General features: G+C 40.3%; 2 protein-coding genes across 2 annotated transcripts in view; both read right to left on the bottom strand.

Moving 5' to 3' along the window:
• Positions 1-8,311, bottom strand: part of LOC143177365 (uncharacterized) — a 147,683-nt gene extending 139,372 nt beyond the window's left edge. The window contains exons 1-5 of the mRNA XM_076375238.1: positions 8,291-8,311; positions 8,089-8,232; positions 7,773-8,009; positions 7,656-7,728; positions 7,429-7,612 (exon numbers count right to left, since the gene is read on the bottom strand). Of these exons, the coding sequence (XP_076231353.1) occupies positions 7,429-7,612; positions 7,656-7,728; positions 7,773-8,009; positions 8,089-8,232; positions 8,291-8,311 (659 nt within the window). The remainder of the gene's footprint in view (positions 1-7,428; positions 7,613-7,655; positions 7,729-7,772; positions 8,010-8,088; positions 8,233-8,290) is intronic.
• An 8,682-nt stretch (positions 8,312-16,993) lies between these two features.
• The window catches only part of Gycalpha99b (guanylate cyclase 1 soluble subunit alpha 2), a 32,123-nt gene continuing 26,255 nt past the window's right edge, over positions 16,994-22,861 (bottom strand). The window contains exons 4-11 of the mRNA XM_076375067.1: positions 21,861-22,206; positions 20,263-20,644; positions 19,564-19,743; positions 18,995-19,133; positions 18,761-18,927; positions 18,340-18,483; positions 17,780-17,934; positions 16,994-17,449 (exon numbers count right to left, since the gene is read on the bottom strand). Coding sequence (XP_076231182.1) covers positions 17,251-17,449; positions 17,780-17,934; positions 18,340-18,483; positions 18,761-18,927; positions 18,995-19,133; positions 19,564-19,743; positions 20,263-20,644; positions 21,861-22,206 — 1,712 coding nt within the window. The 3' untranslated portion in view covers positions 16,994-17,250. The remainder of the gene's footprint in view (positions 17,450-17,779; positions 17,935-18,339; positions 18,484-18,760; positions 18,928-18,994; positions 19,134-19,563; positions 19,744-20,262; positions 20,645-21,860; positions 22,207-22,861) is intronic.

The raw sequence follows: 22,861 nt of genomic DNA, 5'->3' as shown, positions 1-22,861 counted from the left end.
CCCGATATTGGGATGCAGAAAGAAACCGAGGTTGAAAAGTTTCGCGTTACCAGGGAACGAGGTTGCGCCTCGTATAATCATGATCAGCCAACCTCGACAAAATGCACATACCCAGACACAATGTCTGCTGTCGAGTTCTGGTCGACTTGTCCACGATACCTTGAACAAGTCCTATACGAAATATTTTTAAATTTGTTAGATTTCATTCCGATTCGCTTATTAAGGCCTTAGCCTTTGGAATAGAAGAAGATAGTAAATAAGACATGGAACAGGCATGTTCCTTCCAAAATTCTCAGCACTGGAATGTTGGAATAATCGAAGAAATATTAAACTTAGAATTCAAGTCCTCGAAACTTTTTAATATCTATAAATCACCTAAGCTTCTTGTGGGAAGTTCATTACGAAAGTATAATCTACTGTTTTGGAAGATTCGAGATGACTCACTACACTTTCTTAATAAAAATGCGTTCATTCAGCTCGACTTCCTGCTACGGGAGAACGACTGGTGACGAATCCAGCTGCTCCGAGATGAAATTAAAAGGTACGAAAAGGCGAGTGAAGGTGACTGTAATCAGATAGTATTATGAACTTGATCGAGAATGCTTGTCGCGGGAAAAACGGGTTACAGATCGGATTACAAAGCAGGCGGAGGATTTCTTTACACGACAGAACCGGAGCGAGCACGACGATGTGTCATACAAATGGAAATGTGCTTCGCCTTACGACGACGACTGCGTTCAACTGCTTCCTCCCGCTACTATGTACATAGATTCGCGAAGATTACGCTTCTCATTTCCTCCTGTATAGAATATGTGTATACATATACTGATACCGCACAGCCAGTTTTAATTCAGTTCGAATCTCTAATAATTTCCCGATGCTCGAAAATATATATTAAAAATCATTAAAACAGTCGACTAGGAAATAAAAATTAATTTACAGCAATATTACAGATTTCCTGCGCGTTGAATTAGTTTTTTATACTGGACCCATTTCAGCATCACTATTTTGGCCTTCAAATATTTATTGACTCAACACCAACCGAAGGTGAGATTCCCATTTGCTCCGAAAACATTATCAGAAAAAACACTCTCTCATGCAAATTAATACACGCATTACCACGTGGAAGAAATTTCCACCATACGTTCTCCACGAGCGAATCCCGCTTATCAAATAAAGCTAAAGCGTAATTGGTAATTCCGAGTGGGAACACGCGGGAGGTTAATTTCTTTCATCCCTGATATTTGGCTCGCAGCCCCGAATTATCCAGAAACGTGAGATCCCCTAATTGTTCGCCGCGGCGAACATTCTTTCACCATGAATACCGCGATACCACGAACCCGTGGCCGTGATCGTAACGCTGAATATATTATTACGAGCAGTCGTAATAGCCACCCACGGAGCGTGTATCGAAGGAAAACGTGGAAGGGAAAGGGAGAAAAAAAAGAGGAGAAGAGAGGGAAACGAGCTGGTCGCGATCGTCCCGATTGCCGGGATATAAACAGACAACGCACTTGCTTCGAATGCACGTTCGACAGCAAGGCCATCGATATAAAAGGCTGTTGCTTGCACGAAGGCCGGGACGTATGTATGTGGGAAAACCTGAGACAGACCGGTCGACCTACTACAACATGCGCAAGCCGCAGTGTTGTTTTTATAAAGCCGCAGGGATACGTTGATTAAGAACGATCACGTGCATTATCCGAGATCGCGCATCGGATTGCTCGCAAAAGATCTCCTACGCCGGGACGGTATCGCGATGGCAATGCTCTCGCTTGACAAATAAGCTTCGGTATGAGGTCTTTTGAACGAAAGATATACCCCCTGAGGGATAAGAATGAGGATAATGCAGCAAAAAAGTCTCTTTCAGAGAAATAATTGTCTAAGCTCTGCTCTCGCGGCACTTTTGTTCTTGTGATATGCCTTAAGATTAATGAAATGATTGATGGTGTCATAAATACAGTCTACTGTGTACTCTTTGCTGCTACAGTAACGAAAGTGACTGATACGATTGATATTTCAAGAGCGCTATAGTAATTTATTATATCCTTGAAGTACTGTATGAACTAGTATAGAAAGTATAGATCTGCACGCTCATTCATCGAATTTGATGAATTTTCATGGCCCAATATGAACGGTCCAAGTAAAAACAAGGTACACTTTCATTCATAACGATGCATTTCCGTTGTGTTCGTTATCTGAATATATTTCATTTAAATACGATGAATATCGTGGTTCCAACACGCTTGGCGCCTATAAAACTATAAACGTTGTCCCAAAGGAACGCCACCGATGGTCAATTATGAATAACGTTAATGGCGTTTTAATATTCAAACAATTTCCTATTTTGGCGGATCCTGAAACGCAGTGAGCGATATTGAAATCAAGCACGGTTTAATTGCAATGAAATAAATTCAGTAATAAGATACTCACGAGTAGCTGCAAAAAGGCGGAGGTTTTTATTAAAACAAACATTGCAATAAAAAATTGAAGAAGAAGAGGTCGATCTCGATTTGACACACCGATGATACGTAATTGAACTCCATTTCACGACGTGTCGTCGAAAGCCCATAAATTTGTCCATTATTACCACACGGAACTGCGATTTTTTGTTTGACGAGTATCATTTATAATCCATTTCAAAAGGAGCTCCGAAGTCGGCTGCATTTTTATAAGGCGACCCCATTATCATGCGAGGCACGGTGAGTGCTCATAATTCTTCGTATTACGCATGCACGGGGAAAAGTGTAAATCGTGTTGACAGGGCATAATGATTTGAACGTGACGATATTGAAAATTCATAGTGATCCCATCGGGTCGACATCTTTACAGCCGACAAGAAACGAGGCTTCGGGAAAGGCTTCTTCTCTCATTCACCCGCATGGCGCAGCGGAGCTTTTAATAAAGCTCGCTTTGGACACGTAGCAAATTAAAAAAGAGCCAAGAGGGAAAAAGGAAGAGGAATTTTAGTCGATAAAATCTGCCGGGAACTGCCACATTGTTCCCTTCATTTCCTCTGCGCCGTGGTTAAAAAACTTATCGAATCACCGCCTACCTTCCATTCTAAAATATATTGCCGATCCACTATGCGTCGTCCAAGGGGCAACGAAACACCGCGAACGTGGTCGTGATTGCAACAGAAAGAGAGAAAGGCTGAAAGAGAACAAAAGAGAGGCTAAAACCCGACCCCTATCTGCTGAGACGGCGTCGAGCAATTGCTATAAAAAATAATACATTTTTCGTGTCACGAAAAATTTCTGGTTTCCCTTATCGAGCATGTGGATCATCGTTGCGTGCCACACTAACATCCCCATGCCAGAGTCAGCGAACTGCTACACTTCAAGCAGGCCTTAAATCAGATTACCGTGTCCATTTTCCTACCTAGCCAAGTCAGAACGCGGGAATATGTGAGCCGTATGTGCACGTTTCACGCTAGAACAATGCAACGCTCGACCATTTCTTTTAACCTGGTATTAGAGTTACTCGTGCCTCGTCTTTTCTCTGAATATACAAAATTAACTGTTACACGTGGAAGCAGGAGACTTTTTCGTGGCTGAGTGTGTAACAGAACTGTTTAGAAAGGTTTCCGGTTGGAGAGTCTCAATTGTTATTGCTAGTGTGCACGGTGAATATTATGTGCGGAGATGAGCGCCAGCGAAAGGCGAATTCTTGGTTAACAATGAGATACGTCTTTTAAGCAGCTTTTCAACAGAACAGAGAGGGACAGTTTTTAAAACTGCTGAAAAATAAGAGACGAATTAGTTTGGTGAGTTTTAACACAGTTTGGAGTAAGCTTAAAACTGTTGTGGCCTGATTCAAACTGTGTAATAAGTAAAGTGGTGGATAAATTATTGAGAAGAGGAAGAGAAACGAGGAGGTATGGGGAATGAACCGTGGAATAGGTACATACAATTTTAATACGGATTTCACTTCAAATTTTCTTTAGTTTCCTACTACTTCATTGTAAGGATATTTGATTAGAGATTACTGAAGGCGTTCTTCTACAATAAACAAATATTTTCCCGCAAAATCGTCTTATAAATAGTCTCATTAGCTTTGGAAAGAAAGCATCTGCCGAGCAGCGAATGGTTCGATTGGCTGGAATAGTCTGGCAAACGAAAGAGATCCAGATTTGGAACTCGGTCCAGGAATCCAATCGCTATGCTGTAGTACGTGATGTGACGAAGGAAGAAATGAAGCTTCGTGACGAAATAAGCGAAAATGAGGGGATATTTGCTTTCCATTAATGTCCTCTCAATTTAATAACTCGGCGGTACAGAATTTGAAATAAAGGCCAAGATAAGATATACTCTACCACGATTCAATAATAATGCTTAAATGTCATTTCGAATTTTAATATTATATGCATCAAATTTGAATGGCTAAGAGAATTTGCAGTATGCGAGAGCAGAAAATAAAATGTCACCACTTATAAGATAACCTTAGAAATTAATTTGATTCTCAATCAAATCGTCCTTGACAGTCCCGTTGAGAATCGTAATTAATTTCGGTGTCGAACGGAACCAGCATTATATGCCCAGACCATTCTATTGAAGAACCTATTCACCGTTCTCCGTGTCTCATTAGCCCTTATCACATGATGCACAGGAAGACCATGGACTTAATAAGCGTAAGTGCTTCCGAATGCACCAGCATACTAAATAGCTACACCACACAATTTCTTACTCTATTAGAAATTAATTAAGTGTCTACTTTCAAATTTTACTCCACTTTAAAAATTGAATAATTATTAGTTCGTAATTCCCAGGCTTGCACGGAGTGCATAAAATTTGAAACATTCCTGAAATACATGTACGAGAAACAAAATCCTGAACTTCAGATAAAAACAGCAAGTGTCCTAAAGAACCATGGTCGATAACCCAGAAAAGTCCAATATCCTACACGAAATTTCACCGATAGACATTAAATGCCCCCCGTTCGGGGAATAATCGGGCGTTAAGGAAATCCATGGAACGTTTCATTGTCACCATGTGCACCGATAAAACGAAAGACGAGCCATTAGTTGGGAGACACATGTGGCGCGCGGCCAGCAGCCGACCAGTGCGTGGCATGCATGGGCATTCGTCACTTTCTGAATGGATTTCAAAAGCGCGTGAGTCAGCCCCTTCCTGGAAAGTTGATGCTATTTCAGCGTGTACGGAAAACTAAAGCGAAATAAAGCATGACTAACGACTCTCCGGCAGATTTACGTGCGTGGCTCACAGCGACTCGTGAAGCCATGCCAGTACACCGACTTTTCGACCTGTTTTCCGTTTACTACTTTGTCCTTTTTCCTTATTTTCATTCTATCTCCCTCCCTGTTGCCCAAAATGCTCCACCAGATGCCGTGTTTGCATATGTACGGTATCACCTGGGGCCTTTTTCGATGTCACCGATGAATATATGCAATGTTCATTGCTGCTTTTCTTACATAGGGTGTCTCAGGAATAAATTCTTCACTAAAACTTCTACTGTTACAGAGGAATCCTTTTTTCCAAACCATAAACACTTTTTGATGACAGTGAAGATTACTACAAGAATATATCTTAATCTAGATTTCAAGTACAACATATTAAATAATTTAATATGTAACCCTCTTAACTGTATACCTCTTCGACGAATTGCTTTTTATATTTAAACAGATTAAACATACCAATTGTGTCAATATATTCTTTTTATACAGTATTCACTACATCCAGCAGCAGAAAAAGGAATGATAAATGTACTCGAATCTTTAATCTCAAGATGTTTCCTCACGAACCGCTACCACAGACGAAAAGTGTTTATAATTCAGAAAGAAAGTGCTCCCAGCCATACGATTCCAGTGGTATGACCCATTTCCATTCCGGCGGCAAGTGGAATAAGTTCTGAAAGTTTGGTTACTTGTTTCTGGGACACCCCGTGCATAAGTTTATGGGTGATATCCCCGTATAGCGAATAGAGCTCACCAAGTGTCAATATCGCGCATGGATTTTGTATCTTACGTGATTCGCTCGTGGATTTCCATGCTACAACTGGGTGTCTTGCCAAGCAGACCGTCCAAAACCACAACGTCGACACGAGGAATTTTTGCGGTGAATATACGAGTGAACAAGCGACGATGCGTCACCAATTTTCGGCCGTTTCGAGGGAAATGGAATCACGGATGCTCAACGTGCTGTAAAACTCGCCAAAGAGCAGGAAATTTTGCAGCACTGAATCCGCGCTGGGCTACATTTTTCAAAAATGTTTCCTGATAATTGGATCATGAGCTTCGAGGAAATTTCAGCGCATATCGTGGACGTCAGACGCCTAATATTATTGGATGTCGCAGGATTAATCTATGGCTGTAGGGCTTTAAAACTAAGCCGACAATTCTCTGAAAACCTTTATATTTTTACTTGAGAATTCATAGAATCTATGTACGTATGGGACAGAAGAAATTATACATGGTAGAACTTTGATTGTGATCTGAAGTGTCATTTAATAGTAGTCTAGTAAAAAGAATACAATGAATCATCAAGGTAAACTACCCTACGATAACATAACTGTCGAGGAAAAGCATTTCCGCAAATTATCAAGTGAAATAAATTACTTAAAATAGTAGAACATTCACGTTTTTTATGCTCCGAATATCGTAAATACAAATTTCAACGCCAAACGATTTCACACGAAAAAGTGTGCAAAAAAACCTATGGCTTTGCAGCAAAGCGAGTATTTCCTCCCATAGCAAGGTAAAAATATTTTCGACGGTCCACAAGAAAGATCACGATTTCACGCATCGTACCGCGGCGAGCGGCTGCCTTCGAAAGCCGAACGTTACGAGTGAGCAAGTTTGAAAGGCCCCCACACACAATAAGAATATTTCGCAGCGACTAGGGAATGGTCGAGAGTCGAGAATCGGACGCTGATTTCGGTTGGCCGACCTGCGGCCGAATACCTGCGAGCCACGGGTCGACGCTGAGATTCGAGCGAGAGGTTCGCGAAACGAATCCCTGAAAATTCACGCTGACAGGTTTTCAGAGGCGAACGGTGACGAGAGGACGGAGCCATTCGACTAGATTGACAGGGGCAGAGGACAGGGGCAGAGGACAGGAGCAGAGGACAGAGGGGGCAGCCACCTTTTCTCGTCTCTGCTCGCAAGGTACAGACAGCGAGATCCCAAGCAGAGATGAACGTTCAACTTCTTTCGTGCAGAGGTTCATTCCCGAGGCAAGATTCCATTCCGAGCGAGTCCAGGTTACCCGATCGAGGGATCGCGTTAGACTATGTCCTGTCCGCCTCGTGTGCCACGGAGCGGGGGTTAAGGTAAGATCGACTACGTTTATTCGCGTGCATCCCAAGAAGGTCATAGAGGAGAGACGGCCGCCAGCGACCCCGAGCACGCGGGCGCGAACAAGTAAATGAAACCGCGGCGAGGCGAGCGGAAAGAAGAATAATAACACTTACAACCGTACAAGGCGGTCCTCGTCCCCGCGAGACGCGAGTGTATCCGTCAATCGTAGCCGCGGCAACCTCGATTCTCTTTCTTCTCCTTTTCTCCTCCACTCCGTTCGCCCGCCGCGCGGCAGAGCGACGAGGACAGATGTCGTTGCACACACCAGCGATCCTCGAACTTCTTCTCCGAATGCCACTCCCGCTCAAATTCTTCTTCGCTCCGTTTCACCGTGACACGCGGGCATCGTACGTTCCCCAAACGCGACGCGGATCAACTCGACTCGAACGAGTCGCACTTCCAATCAACACACACTGCAAAAATTGCCGCGTCGCTCAACTTGACAGAGAAAAATCACGTGGCGACGCGCTCGAACCGGACAAGGGAGCAACGAAAGTGGCTGCACTGTGCGATCTCTATCGCGACGATCATCGATCGAGACCTCGCGCGATCGATACTCGTGGCTCTCCGAACGCGAGGGTAGATTCACTGTTTCACGAAGAAAGGGAATCCTGTATGGGCCCCTGGCTGGATGGACACAAAGCACGTTAACGCGAGTCGCGTGCAACTTTCGCGCGCTGCAGACTCCGGCAGACTGAGCGGCGAGAAAGTCTTGAGGCTAGCGTGCGCGATTGCTGCGCTCCTGGCGGCCGATGCTCGACCTATAGCGTCACGAGCCTTCTTTCTCCCTTTCCTTGTGTTCCGATTTCCTTAGGAACTGGAGTAATACGGTCGACGACGTGCAGGGTCCGCGCGTATGTTAAATCAAATCCCGGCTCGCTTCGACGATGCAGAAAATGCCATCCGGAAATAACAATCTCGATTTTCGTGAACGCAACGAGGCGACGCAACGTTATATATCAAAGGACCTGTTACGTGACTCACGGAACGGGGCATGTTGAAAAAAGTTGAATGTAGCTTGGGGTAACGAGCTTGGCGGGATCTTGAAGATGCGCGCGTTTCTGGCTGCGTGAGATCGACGTTTGTGCGGACGGAGATGAATCTGCTTAGAGGAAGCTATTCTTTGGGGTGAGTGTTAGGAATATTATACTTTTTATTGTTTCTCATTATTCACGTTTTGTAGCTTTGTATTGGGTTATGTTAGTTGTGGATTGATTGTATCCTTGTTTAATGCGCTAATAAGATGCGCAATTGACGAGAAAGATGGCGTGATGTTATATGGGAGGGAAATATGTATTCTTATAGCGTTGTTTAGGCATTATGCAATTTTACTAGGAACTGATATTCTTATACAACAGTCATGAGCAACACGTGACATGATTGCCTCTTTCCGTGAGTCATTTCAATTAGACAAAGCGGAATATTCTTCAGATTTACAGGATTTAGGTACATATGATTTTATGTAATATTTAACGAAAATATCATTAATTTAAGAAAATAACATCACTGATTCTTACCATACTGAAAAAGAGATAAGTTCAATCATTAAAAAATGACCATCTTACGATATATGTATATATAGTGTATATCCTTCTAACAAAAAAAAAACGTATTTCACGTAAAATTATACAGTTCCAAGTCAGCATGTTTATTTAGTATTCCTTAAGAAGGAAACGTAACCACTCAACAAGGTTGTGTTTATTTATCGTTCTTACCTAACTTCTAAGAACAAATTTTCAAACTCCCTCGACAAATATGCTTGACATTCACACTACCAAGCGTACTATGGTAAACAATATCTTTCGAACATCGTACACACGTTTACACATTTGGTGCACACGTGACTCGTTATCTTTAAGCGCGAAAAATTCTACGGATTACTACAGACGCGTTGTTTGTTTTGTCTGTTTTGTTTCTACGTAGGTGTAAAATTTTGTTAGAGTCACAACGTTAACCTGACATTATCGGAATAACGTCGGTAATTCCTTCTCCTTATTTTTCGTTTCATTTCCGGAATCTCTAAATAAATAGAAATATTTGTTGTTTTTCTAACAGGACTAGTGAAAGAGTAAACTCAGAGTTAGCAAGAGGTGGAATAATGTATCTCTCCAATCTCCTCTGAATAAGATCAGCTGAGACTTTAATTACTCTGTAAAATATGGAACTTATTGTTTGCTCGAGCAATGAATAGGTACAAAACTGGGCACATGGCTACATACTCATACCTTTGTTCATCATTGCACGTTCTACATTCGCTTCATAACCGATATTGATTCTGAAGTAACGCGAATCAATTGTAGGTCACATTATTTGATTACACTATTTTGCAAGTAGGTCGGAGTGTCGCTTGTTTAATTTAATACGCATTCGTAACGGTTTGAATCTCTATAATCCTAGAATTGACGATCCTCGAACAATATCCCCTACGATACGCTGAAAGTTAATTACTGAGACAGGAAATATATAAATAAATGCCCAAAGACAATAGATTATCAACGTGGATGGGTAATTACCAGAACGAAAAGATTATTTATGTCAATTTAGAACGCATCCACAATGTTAATGTTGAAATATTCCAAGTTCCGATTGATTGACGGTTCAATCAGTATTCCCAGTGTCCCTGCGAGGCACTCTGTCGAATGGCAGGGGTGTGGCGGACCAATTTTTAGTTACCCGTACCTACCATGGTTCGGCGGCTACCGTTTATTACAGCCAATTGAATAAATTACGTTTCATTCACCGTTCCTCCCCTCGTTCGTGCGTTTCGTGCATCGCGTTCTTTAACCCCTTTCCATTCACAATACCATCGCTCCAAGGCAATAACACTAAGAACACAAAATAAATAGCTTCGAGCATTCTTTCGTTTATATTCGCGATCAACTGGATGATAGCGTAGATTTCCCCAGTTACTATATTTCCCCAGTAGCTATTGCTACGGCGTATTAGTATGCTGTACATAGATCGTGCTTGCAATGATGATTTAGAATGATTAAAACAGTTTAAATTTCGTGCTTTCCTGTTCGGCTATTAGAGGCAGGCGCGGCGTGAGAAATTTTCGAATATGCAATATCGGTAGGTGAAACGTGGATGCGCGTGTGTCGCCGTGGAATAGCGTCCTATTCGAAATTGGCCCGCTTCTCTCATTTTTATCTCACTCTTTTTCACCTGTCGACGCGCCAGGGAAAAGCCATTTTGATACGTGCGCGACTATACACCGGCGTGCGTTAAATATTTAATATTCGCTCTGTTTCGAAAAGCCGGAGCCCGTCATTGCAGCGTAATCGAATAAACGGATCGATCAGCGAGACGACTGAACGCGATGGCACAAAGAATACGAGCGCATCTCTCTCCATGCGTCGAGCTCGTATTCAGAACACATATGGGACGAGATGCAAATCGAAAGCCAATATTGCGCGAAGACATTCGATTAAGATGTTCTAATTGATAATAAGAACCTCGATGCTATTTTCGTTTCGATTTAGAGCGGTAACGCAATTCTATTTTCTAGCTTTAAAGAGAATCGATACAGAAGTTAAATACGGGTAAACAGAAAATTATCTATATAAAATTTGAAAGTCTTGCGTGATATGGATTTATCGTTTATTACTAGGCCTTTTAATGAAAGCACCTTTTAATTACGAAAAGTACATCGTCCGCACCAGGAGAATGAAAGATCACCGTTCATAAATATCCTCGAGCAGCGTTTTCGTAAAATCGTGATTAAAACTTCCCTTTTTGGAAAGTTTTCGCAACACACTTGTTTGATTTTGATTACCTTCGTTCGCGGAAAGAATAAACACGATGCAGGCGTGAAAATAAATCACGAAGTGTTCCTTAATGAAACTTTGCGGTGGACAGTAGCGCAGTAATTTTTCAGGCCTGTCTCATACTTGTCCTGTTTCGCGCAGGAAAGAGGATGACTTGGAACTGAAACGGGAAGAGTGAAAGACATTTATACGCTAGAGCTAAAAACCACGGTGTAAGATAGAATCTCGCTAATAAAATGCGTTCTAATTGCGACGAGGCAACTGGTTCTATCAAACGGTATACCACTTCCATTTATTTGCACATATTTACCCACATCGAATCTGAATTCGAGTTGCTCCGATTTCATTGTAGCAGGTTAACAATTTTCCGCTACTTTATTTTACTTTTTATCAATTTTCTATACGAATAGAAATTTAATACACGTATTTCGAATAAAAGTTTAGGTGTTTAAATACTTGTTTGTTCAAAGCAGAAAAATATAACACGCTCCAGTAGTGTCCATTCCAGTAGTCATTATTTTCCAACGCAATTAGTATGAAAAAAGTATGAAAAGTATGAGCCCTTAAAGTATGAAAAATGTACAAAGTATCTAACAAACATTTTTCCTCATAGTTTGTAAACTTTCATTACTTCAATTAATTTCAGTGTCCAGCCAAGTTTCCCTTCATTACCGTCCCACCTGAGTATAGAACTCTGTGATGCACAAGTTTTTCATGCTTTCTAACATGTTTCTCGGATTATCTTGGGTTATTTTTACACGTATTTACTTCGCGTTCTCTTGACGTATAGATCAGCCAGCAATAAGTTCTCGGGCCTTTGTAAATCTGGAAAATATTTCATAAATTAATAATAACTGAGGCTAGATTTTAGCGCGGTGACGTAACTTCTTAATTTCTGCGAAGCAGGGCGTTGGTTCACTTGGAACAGTTGCAAACTATTAAGGGAATGTAATTAAGCGAAGAATGTGGATAATGCCACGCATATTAAGCTCAAGATACTTGAAATATCCACTGCTAGTATTTAACGAACATGTTACTATATTATTTGCATACATAAAAACGTATATTAACATGCTCGTTAGAGTGAAAAAGGATGAAAGAGCGAATCTAATTAAACAAGAATATATGCTTTTTAAGTTAGCGTTTCTTTTTCTTTTGTATGTTTGTCGTTACCAAATGTATTTTAACTTGCAGTAATAAACAAATTCGTACATGCAGAATTACAACGAATGCATTTTAGTCAAATCAATTTGAACAATGCATTCTATTTCGTTCGCCGAGCGCGACAGATGTTTTAGTATTTTGGTCTGGGTTGATTGATGCGCGGAATTTCACTCGCATCTCCAATTAAAAGGGAATTCAATTTTTGAAAATTCACGTGCACGGAAACGGAGCAGATGTTCCATCTAATTAATTGTCCGATACGTACGTTCGATGATTCTCGAAATATATGGAAGTGCCTTTGAATCGGTTTGCCTCGGTGCATTAGCGCGCAACGAGCAATCTATTTCAAGGAGCTTCTGGCGTACGAACAATGCATTCGTTGAAACGGAATAACGTACATTTCGAGTGTAAAGCAGAGATACTGTAAACTTCGCTACAGAATGTATTTACCGAATTCCTATTGTTCGAAATCATGCTGTGGAACAAAGAAACTATCACTCGGTTAATGATTTCTCGTTTTGTCCCTGCTCGATCTCTATTCACATCCCAGAGAGCATTTATTAAACGATTCTCTATCTTGGAAACAGACTGGACAATTGATAAGGTTTCTAATAATTTCCTATTAAGGTGATTAGACTGTTAAGGTGATTAAAGAATCTCCTGAAATACTTTCTGGTTCAATGCTGCAAGTGGGTGACATCGCGCAAAGCTCCCAACGAGACATTATCCAAATTGCGGTCTCGATCAGCTTAATCCAAGTAATTTTCCTTTCAGTGACCGCGGCACTGTAATCTTTTTATCTTCGACCTTACGTTCTCCAATATGGCTGACCCCTTTTCCAACCTCTTGACTCCTTTCCGTCCACTGTATACCATTGCGCGTAATTCTGTTCATAGATGGTTCGCTTTGACGTTTAATAAAAAAATACTAACTGAACAAAATCTACAGAACTGAAGTCTAGACGGAAACTTGTTCAGTACCTCAAAGTATTTTTGACAGAAAAGAATGACGTCGCGTTTGAAGCGAAAAGTACAATAAATTGCTTTTGACTATTATTTCCACGTTTTCAGAGTGTTCATTTCATAAACCTATTTTTCACATGAAAAAGCAAAAGTAGCTAGGTTTGTGAAAGTAATTTTATAACAAGTTACCTTTAATTGCCCTAAAAATATTTATACAAATAATACAGAATCTCCGTGTCTTTAAAGCATCAATAAAACTCATTACCACTTTGAAACTCATATTGTAAGAAGCTGCAGCTCACAGTGATCATTGGTATGAGCGGAAGACGTCCACCTTTCTTTCGTCCCTTTCCTTTTCATTTCTAATACGTGTGCCTTTCATTGCGCGTTATCTAATCGTAAGTTATTGTTCCCTTATGGCTGCTCAGGCATCTTGTCTCCCTTTTCGAGCTCCTCCTTGTATTTCGATATCAGCTAGTCGGCCCCTTTTCGCGGCTGTTTCGTTAGTTTCACTGGTGTTTGATTACGCCGCGTAGCCGGAAGGGCCAATGTTTAATTTCTTTCGTTCCGCACACCCGCGGGTCTCATCGCGGTGAATGGCAGCGTATAAGAAATAGCAAAGGCACAGTGAATACGAATCCACGCGCATGTGCATGTCTTCTCGGAGCCGGTGTTGGTCTTTTGTAGCTTCTTTTCCTCGACTTTTTGGTTCTCTAGATACTCCACGGTTTCCTTTTGTAGCCGAAGGTAAAATAATGTGTGCACTACGGTGTGAAACTAGAAGAGTCTTGCAATACCATGACATTTGCATCCTTCGGAGTGCGCTGTAATCAGCTACTTTCGTGATAACGTGGAATCATTCCTAACGCGTAACAATAGAGTTTCAATGGTGCCTAAGGTGCCTTGCTTGCAATTTTTGGAAATAGACATTTCAGTTCGAGAGAGGATAAAAGTTTGAACATGAGACAAGGGCCAATCACAAATGTAGTGCATTTGATTAATTTGCAGAATAGAGTATGTAAGTTTACAATGTTCATTTTATTGATGTCTACAGTAAAACAGAGGAAAGTTTATTTGTTTGATATTGGATTGATATATTAATGTTTATTACTTATATACATATATAAATAATATCTGATAAGTATTTCAAAACTGATAATTTTTAAGATTCTGACAGTGCCGAAATTAAAATTTGAGGCACAACCTAATAGAACTACATATGTATAGCTTTACGGTTTAGAGAGAAATATCATCTTTAAGGTAAAGAAAGTAAAGCTAAAACGTCCATCTTACGTAATAATATCGTCTGATTTATCTCTTCCGCGCAATTTACGAGCAGCCTATCGTTTTGAGCGATTACGAAACCCAAAGACCATTTCTGCCGTACTCGTAGAAAGTGAAGGTAATGTGGAATCAGACGAAAGAAGTATTTGTACGCTTTTTCGAAGGGGGAACTTCTAAATATAGGCACTTCGCTTCACACACACAACTTCCATTTCATTTGCTTCTTTTCCCTTTCTTCTTCCACGGGTTGTCTTACGCAAATGAAGGCGTATCAGGGAGCTACGAAGTCATGGTTAAGTGGCAGAAATCAAAGAAAATTGCTAGAACGAATAAAAAGCAGAGCAAACGTGTTCATGGGAATATAGCAGTAAATAAGCAATGTTGTGAAATAGGTTGCAGCGATGAAATTTCATTTTGCCTTTTAAAGGAAGAGAAAGCAGTATAGACATCCACGAGAAGCCGTACAGGAATACAAAAAATTCCACTATTCCGTGGACAAAGACCACTGTGGCGTAGAACTAGAATTTGAAACGAGTCTTATCAAAAATAAAAGCCATGGGCCAACTTCAAAATAAACACAGAAAAGTGAGAACCTGGGAAAAGTATGAAGGCCTGTAACACTGACAGCAAACATTTTGAAACTAAATGTTTCTCTTGATTTCTTTGCAAAGCGAGGTTGTATACAAAAGAGAAACCATAGTCTGGAAAATGTTTACAGTTGATAAAGATATCCTAGTGTTAGGTTACAGACGAATAAACAGGATAGACTCGACAGATTATGGACTGCTGTATCTCATGTTCTGAAATATCGACTCCTTGAAAACCGACTGCTTTTCGAGCGCACTCTGTGATTTTGTTTTTCTTCTTTTTTTTTTTTGAGCGTTCGATGTAGAAAACACCACCATAGACGAGTATACAGGACAGTCTGGATAAGCAATGCTTTTTTCTGACTCACGCTTTTGGGACTTTAAATCCCCATTACCATTCTTGTATCATGCTCAACGTTAGCGGCTGTGCACGAAATAAGATTGCAGCGCTCTGCGTGATAAGAATTCGAATTATAATATCGATGGGAAAATAAATACAGGGTGTCCTGATATGTTAATAATACATTCATAAAGTATATGCAGGAAGTGAAATGATATACATTTACATATAGTATAAACTGCACAGCCATGACACGGACAAAGTTGCGCAAGGAGATAGATGGAAACAAAGTTCCATCGATTTCCCTTTACAAAAATTTTACAATTAAGCCAAAGAAATGAATGGAAGATAAGTATAAGAAGTAGAAATAGTAACTGGATTCCATTAAATTCAGAATATAACGATAATAAAGAGATAAAGCGTAGCATCAAAGCACGAAATGGAGGGGATATATATACAATAAGAGGGGAAACAGAAGAAATAAATTCAAAATTTGAGCAAAAATTCAGTGGTCATCCAAGGTGACCATTGGTCATTGGCCTGCTGATCATCCAAGATGACCACTGGTCATCGGCCCGCTGCCCACTGGTCCAGGAAGGTCCAGGAAGGTCCAGGGAGGTGTCCAGGGCTCAGAAGTCCCTCCAGGATCTCCAGGGAGGTCCGCGCCCACCGAAGGACCCACGGCAAGTGAGACACTCGTGCTCCTGCAGAGGTATTTATACTGTCTCGCGAAAGATGAGGGACTAATTAGAGAAGTTCTTCGGTTGATTAGAATTTCGAGACAGAATTTCGGTCACTCGCTCCAATGTCTTCAGTGGGCGCGGATTGTTCTGGCGATTCTCTAGAAGAATTCCCTGGACTAATCTGGACTACCCCAGGGTATTCTGGGTCACTCTGGCCAGTACACAGCTTGACCATTTGTCAGATGTCATTGACTTACGAGTTAAAGTTTTAGACTTTAAGAGTTTTGTGAAGGAAGATCAATTGGACTTTGATTCCATGTATCTCCCTGTAGGTCCTCGTGGGATGTGCGCTCATTTTTCTTTATCACTTTTACTACTTATTATTTATGTATTTATTGATATTTGTTACGGATTTCTCGATCAACCAATCCAAAGCATATCTTGATTAATATAACATAAATACAACTAAATATTTCAGAATAAGGAGAATAGTTTAGTGGTGTATATTGGGTGGTACGATAGGAATATTTTCTCGTTTCCTAGCATTGCTTGTGTTAGTGACGAAAACAATGTATTTTCTACATCTACAGCTTAAAAATCGCAGAGGGCGCTCAAAAGCCAGTAGCTTTTTCAGAAGTCGGTATTTCAGAACATAAGACACGAAAATCCATTAAATGTCCTGTATACTCGCGTATGGTCTTCCCAATGCTTATTTGCGGAGTCAGTATATCTCATAAATCATTGAGTTTTTGTTTCATTTGGCAAAAATTTTTTGCATATCAATTGCAATCCTACTTATACAATGAACGACTCCTCGTGAAAGAAGATCAGTACGTAGCAACTAAAGCAACTAAAGTCAATCTCATAGGTTCGTCAAAGGAAGAAGTCATATAGTTTATAATACAGATTTATTTGCTCATATGACCATAGGTATATAATAATTTTAACCTAAAACTCTGCGTATAAATATTATCGGTTGACGGAACGGCCGTTTGGGCTGGTCGAATCTGTGTCGTTACACAATGTGCCATTTTGTGGATCCATAGAGTCAGATCTTGTCGAAATTATCATGATTACGGACAGTAGGCATTGGTACAGTGACATTCACGAACGACGCATATCCGTAGGGGTAGTTTCAAGTAGAATATCTACACGCCAGTGCCGAGTTCATATTCCCTGATCGCGTGCTGAATGTGAAGATCGAGAGAAAGTTTAGAGTCGACATCCTCGTGCTTGTAATCGTTCAGAAAGTAAGACGGTCCTTCTATGTTAGCTGGAAATTCCTTTGGTAAGAATTCTTTGCTTCGTGGTTCCAGGTCAAATCCTGATATGGGATATTCCAATAAGCTGTGATAAACAGACCATAATGATAAGCATGGTGAAGTACACAGGGTGAATTAGAAAGATTGCTACACGTTTGATCTTATGATGTACTGACACTATTTTATTTGTTGAGAATGAAATAATGGTATTTGTCACTGATGTCAGTATACAGAGAGATGAACGTGTGGCCATCTTTCTAACTCACTCTGCAGTTGCAACTATAGGGATATAATATAAATCACATATTTTGTTTACTTATTTCATTTTATAATGAGAACATTTTTATTCGAGGATGTGCAAATATAAAGGTTATTTGTTCTATTAGCATTATAGAAGAGAAGACTAATTGTTTACCTGTATGTCGTTGGACTAACGTGAATACGAAGTGGTTCACTCAAGGATTCGAATTTATTCGCTAATGTGACATTGTGCCCGAAAAGACAATACCTCGGCATCTTCTTTCCAACAACTCCTGCTAGCACCATTCCAGTGTGAATGCCAATACGCATCTAATAAAAAATTATATCCCTACTGAATCTTAGTATAAGTTATGTGATACTTTGAGATCAAATAGCAAATGCAGTTTAATATAATGCACGATATTATCAACGCAAGCCGGATATAATATTAAATCTCGAACAACCTACTTTGGAACTTGACGCTATTATATATATATGGTTCAGATATCATTGCCTCCATTATCTTGGAGGAATAGAACTTAGAAAGGGAAAATTGGAAATGGGAAAAGTTTTAATAGTTTCACCGATGGGAATAATAAATGACTCAGTGCAAAAAATAATAGATATTAAATTGAATAAGTTCGTGAAAGAAAATTTAGCTTCAGAGATGTGGTATCATATTGATAATAGGTACTATTCATTCTTTTAAGAATTTCTGTGTGGATATTTACTCACCCTTATCGGTTTACCCTTATGAGTTAGGTGATGAGAACATGCTTGTATCATTTTTAGAGCCATCCAAGCTATTTGTTGTGCATGTGTACACGTATCACGGTGAAGGCCACATGCAACGCAATAGGCATCGCCGATTGTCTCTACCTATAATATTTATTATTGACATTTCATTTACGATTTGCAATTCTTCTTAAATTGTAGGTACGAAAGCGTAGTTCATTCGACGAAACAAACTACGTTCTGATTTCTTAATGAAACGCTATACGAATTTAAAATATGCTAATTTAAATTTGCATTTATATTTTCGCATCAGCGTTTCCTTATTCGTGTTTTAACTCTCGCACTTGCTTCAACATTTATGAAAATTAATGCAAATGCATGTGAAATGTTTTGAATATCAAATCTTTTCAAGATTTCGCACCTTATAAACGTCCAGCTGACCACAGAATGAATCAAACTGTTCATAAAGATTTTGAAGCATGTTGATGACCATCATTGGTGTTGCTGTAGAACAGATTTCCGTAAAGCCGACAATGTCGCTGAAAAGCATTGTCACCTCGGGATAGGTTTTTGCCTCGATAGTTTCCCCTGAAATGTGGTAAGATAATTAGAATGTGAATTGTATTTTATCTGGAATCGCATTGTGATTACTCACCTAACCATAGTCGTTTCGCTATATCCGGAGGAAATATAAGGTGGAGCAAGCTGACATTTTTTTCTCTTTCTGCAGATACAGCAAGGTTTGCTTCCTCTATGGAGCTTTTTAATTTGTCCATTCGTCTTCTCAAACCATCCTGTAACAAAGTAATGTTATTATTAATACCTCTGTCTAAAAATTACGGAATTTTTTACGAAATTACGACCCTTTTCGAACGTCTTTTCTGATAATTTGATTTAACCCGCCACCTTGATAGGTGGCGCCATCTAGAACATAGTCTAGCTGTATGCTAGTGCCCTCTATATCACGAAATCACTCTTCGGTAATGTAGGTAGGTTCTTCGGATATACCACTCAATGGAAAATGACAATGAATATTTGAACACTTCCATTTAGAGATAAATTATGTACGGAAAAATGTAAAACGTTCCATTCATTTCATTTTAGTCTGATATGAGGTAATGTAAAGCAACATAGTTCAACTGAACGCTTAGTGAACAGTTCGCTCGAATTTCATAAACGTAGTTGTAATTATATTGCAACGAGAGGGGATAAATTTTAATATACCTGTGCTCTGGCTTGTTCCCCAACTAAAATCACGTCTCTCGTGGCATCATGTAATGGAATATCGGATATAAAAAGCCCCCGACCGGTCAGCCCTTCCAGGCCGTTCAGGAATGGCGAGCTCACAAATAAGATGGAATCCGATTCGGGGCAATGGACCATCTGACCTTTCATCTCTAAGCCCTGAAATGATTGAAATCCTATCAGTATCAGAATTCAAGCACAGTCATCCAATAAAGACAATGTACATGGTTTTCGACCTCAAAGCTGAGCTAAACATTTAAAAAAATACTACCGGTAAAATACAGTTTCGATCCTTTTCAGTTATCGTTATTTTTGTAGAAATATTAAACACTTTTTTATTAAAAGAATTATCGATTTTAGTTCACGATGCAATACAGCTCGGTTTATCCGAATATCGATTGACGAAAGTGTCGTTAAGTAGTCAGCTAAGCAAAATTATGAGTGGCTGTATTGCTGGGTACATAGATACATAAAATATTTTTAAAAAATTTTCTTTCGTATGGACGGGGTGTTAGTTATGCATATGTCGCGATTATTCGTCCAGCACCATAAAATTAGCTACCTTGTAAAGGTACATGTTTGCACTAGTACTTTTACACGCGAGGAACATTCGTTTGCAGTAGACACAGGATTACAACAGCCCTCGTTCCCCATGCAAATAATAATGTATTCATGTACCTCCGCGGGATATTTATCGACACCCTGCGGCCGCTGTAGGGTTAGCACAAAAGGCGTGTTCGCACGCTTTAGTATCTCGTGAAAGGTCAGAGTAACACCGCGTGGTCGTGTAAAAACGAAGTACGTCGATATCCCTCTGCCCAATCGGTTTAGATGTTGCCCGAAAATCCTCATGAATCCAACCCCGAGCTGCACGAGCTCCAATTGCCGATCGACGACGAAGTGCCATGGAAACGCTTTGCAGAAACTCGCAACTCCCATACGAAGGTCCGTGGCTTCGGTCGAGAGTGGACGGAATGGAGACGTGACCGTGTCGAGATTATCGTCGATCTCAGACTCGACCAACGACTGCTCACTGTAACGCTCTGGAGTGATACGGTACCTACGAAACAGTAGATCAAGTGTCGGTTACATTCACTCAGGAAATAAATTCCTTCATTCTCGGCGATCAAACAAAGCGTCCAGTTACAAGTACCGTTTGTATTGAGTTCCTAAATGAGATTTGCACTGGTTCAAATGAAATAAACTAACGAAGTGAAAAACAAAGTTCTTTTTTATAGATAGGCACACATAATAGTATGTCCCTTGTTACCGTAGTCTTGTATTGACTCTCATAAAACTACTATCAATTATTTGTTCTTCCTCCAGCAAATAGGGTACTTGACTTGCAGCCAACTATGCATGCTCGATTTAAAAGATTTCCTTTTGAGAAACTTTTAATTGAACCAGACGGAAATGAACCAATTACGAAAGTTGCGACTCGAAATGCTCCGGCGTCGGTACTTTGCGTAGGTAAATAAAGGGAAATTTGCACTTTAACGAATTCGTTTCTGCGCTGACGTGTAATGAAATGCTCGAAATCGGTGCGGTGCGCGACGTGTTTGGATGCAAATGCCTGTAAACATTCCCGATCAATATTTGCTCGCTTTACAGTCTCACGATTCCCGGAACTTTTTCTGTGCTCGGGTAAATTGAATTCCTTTCGCGTAACACGATGTCTGCACACACGTATCGATTGGACGTGTCGGTGCTAAATATTGTTCCGCCGATAGTGCTGCTAGAATCCATTAATATATGTCTGTTTCGAATAAATTGGGATTCGATAGATAGCCTTTTCGAATGCATGTTTCACACTTGTGGGAACATCGCGCTGCTTACGATCGAATTTCTTCGTTCCCTATTTCGCGCATTGGCACGTGTCGCGAATTCCAACCGGTGGGGGACCCTTGATTGAAATTGCATTCAAATTGAAATCGTGACAGTAGACAAAATAGAGGGTGTTTAAAGAATTCTGGGCATAATTTGAAAGGTGTGTTAGGCGCATAAACTATTGAAAAGATTCGTATAAATATTCCTACTGTTTCATTTTATTTTCAAAACTGCAGTTTTATATTTCACTCGTTTCCGCTACAAATGATGCGTTTTTTGCTACTGTAGCAGAGTGTACCGTCAGAAAACTCCATTGGAAATGCAAAACTATCTGGAATATTTTTGTCTATTTTTTTTAATGCCCTGAATTCATCTCTGGAATTAAATCTGCATACGTTAAAACCCGACACATGTAGAATTGGAATTTTTAGAATGAAAAATTGTCTTACCTAAAAAATTTCGTGTTGTAAGGGTCAGGTAAAATGTACACGTTAGCATTATCGTTATAGAACTTTCTTGCGATGCCCTTTAAGCTGCCAACCAGTAAATAGGCGATAGACGGATGGTCAGTTGTAAAATGAAGTTCTATCGCTTCTGGCGTGGCGATGCATACAAACTCCGCCTCAGCTTCCGATCCAGACTGGTGTTGTACAACGTCATTCACGCCGTCTAGAGTGGTCAGAAATGCTGTCAGATCATTCCCGAGGCAACGGAGTGCCCGCTCGAGAAGGCCCACGCAAGCAGTACGGATCAATTCTTGTCCGAGGTGATCGAAGAACGTGTTCACGTCTATGTCTGAAAAAGTTCCGCTGAATTAGCTTCCCTCCCTTAGGGTGTAGATTCCCTCGAATTGCATTTCTGAAGCAGGCTCGCGCACTTAGTGAAATTGGTCTTTTCTGGGCGAATGGCGAGGGCGAAATTAAAAGTTGAAGCTCGGTTGTTACACGATGATTAAATTAATTCGAGGAAATCGTGTATTTGAATAGGTAACATTTAGTGAAGTACTCAACGTTGAAAGTTTTAGGACGGTGTAGGTATACGGCGCAAAGGAAATGGATCCAAGGATTTACAGTTTAAGGTTGCACGTATTTACTAGCAGAATTTCTAATGAAAGTAGATTTCGTGATTAATTCTGGAACTAAATTAATGTCTATTTTTCATGGGTTTTTATACAATGAACAGCTAAGTTCAAAGTACCCTGTTTTCTTCATTTCTGGAGCATTTCGCTAAGCTGTTTACTGCATTCATTCACTAGCAAATGGGTAAGCGTAATCCTCTGGGAATATAAACAAACGTATTATGGTCTTTACTATTTGTAAACTTGCGCAATGATATTTTTCTTCGCAGAATGAAACTGCTTTACGAGAGATTACGCCCGATATGAGTTGGTCAAAGTTGTTCCTCCAGCAGCAATGCCTCGAAGTCGGAATTTTCCAGTTTACAGTCCTGG

Source organism: Calliopsis andreniformis, chromosome 3 (assembly GCF_051401765.1).
Source record: "Calliopsis andreniformis isolate RMS-2024a chromosome 3, iyCalAndr_principal, whole genome shotgun sequence".
Classification (NCBI taxonomy): domain Eukaryota; kingdom Metazoa; phylum Arthropoda; class Insecta; order Hymenoptera; family Andrenidae; genus Calliopsis; species Calliopsis andreniformis.
The sequence above is the reverse complement of the archived record's forward strand: the minus strand, read 5'-3'. Positions and strand labels throughout refer to the sequence as shown.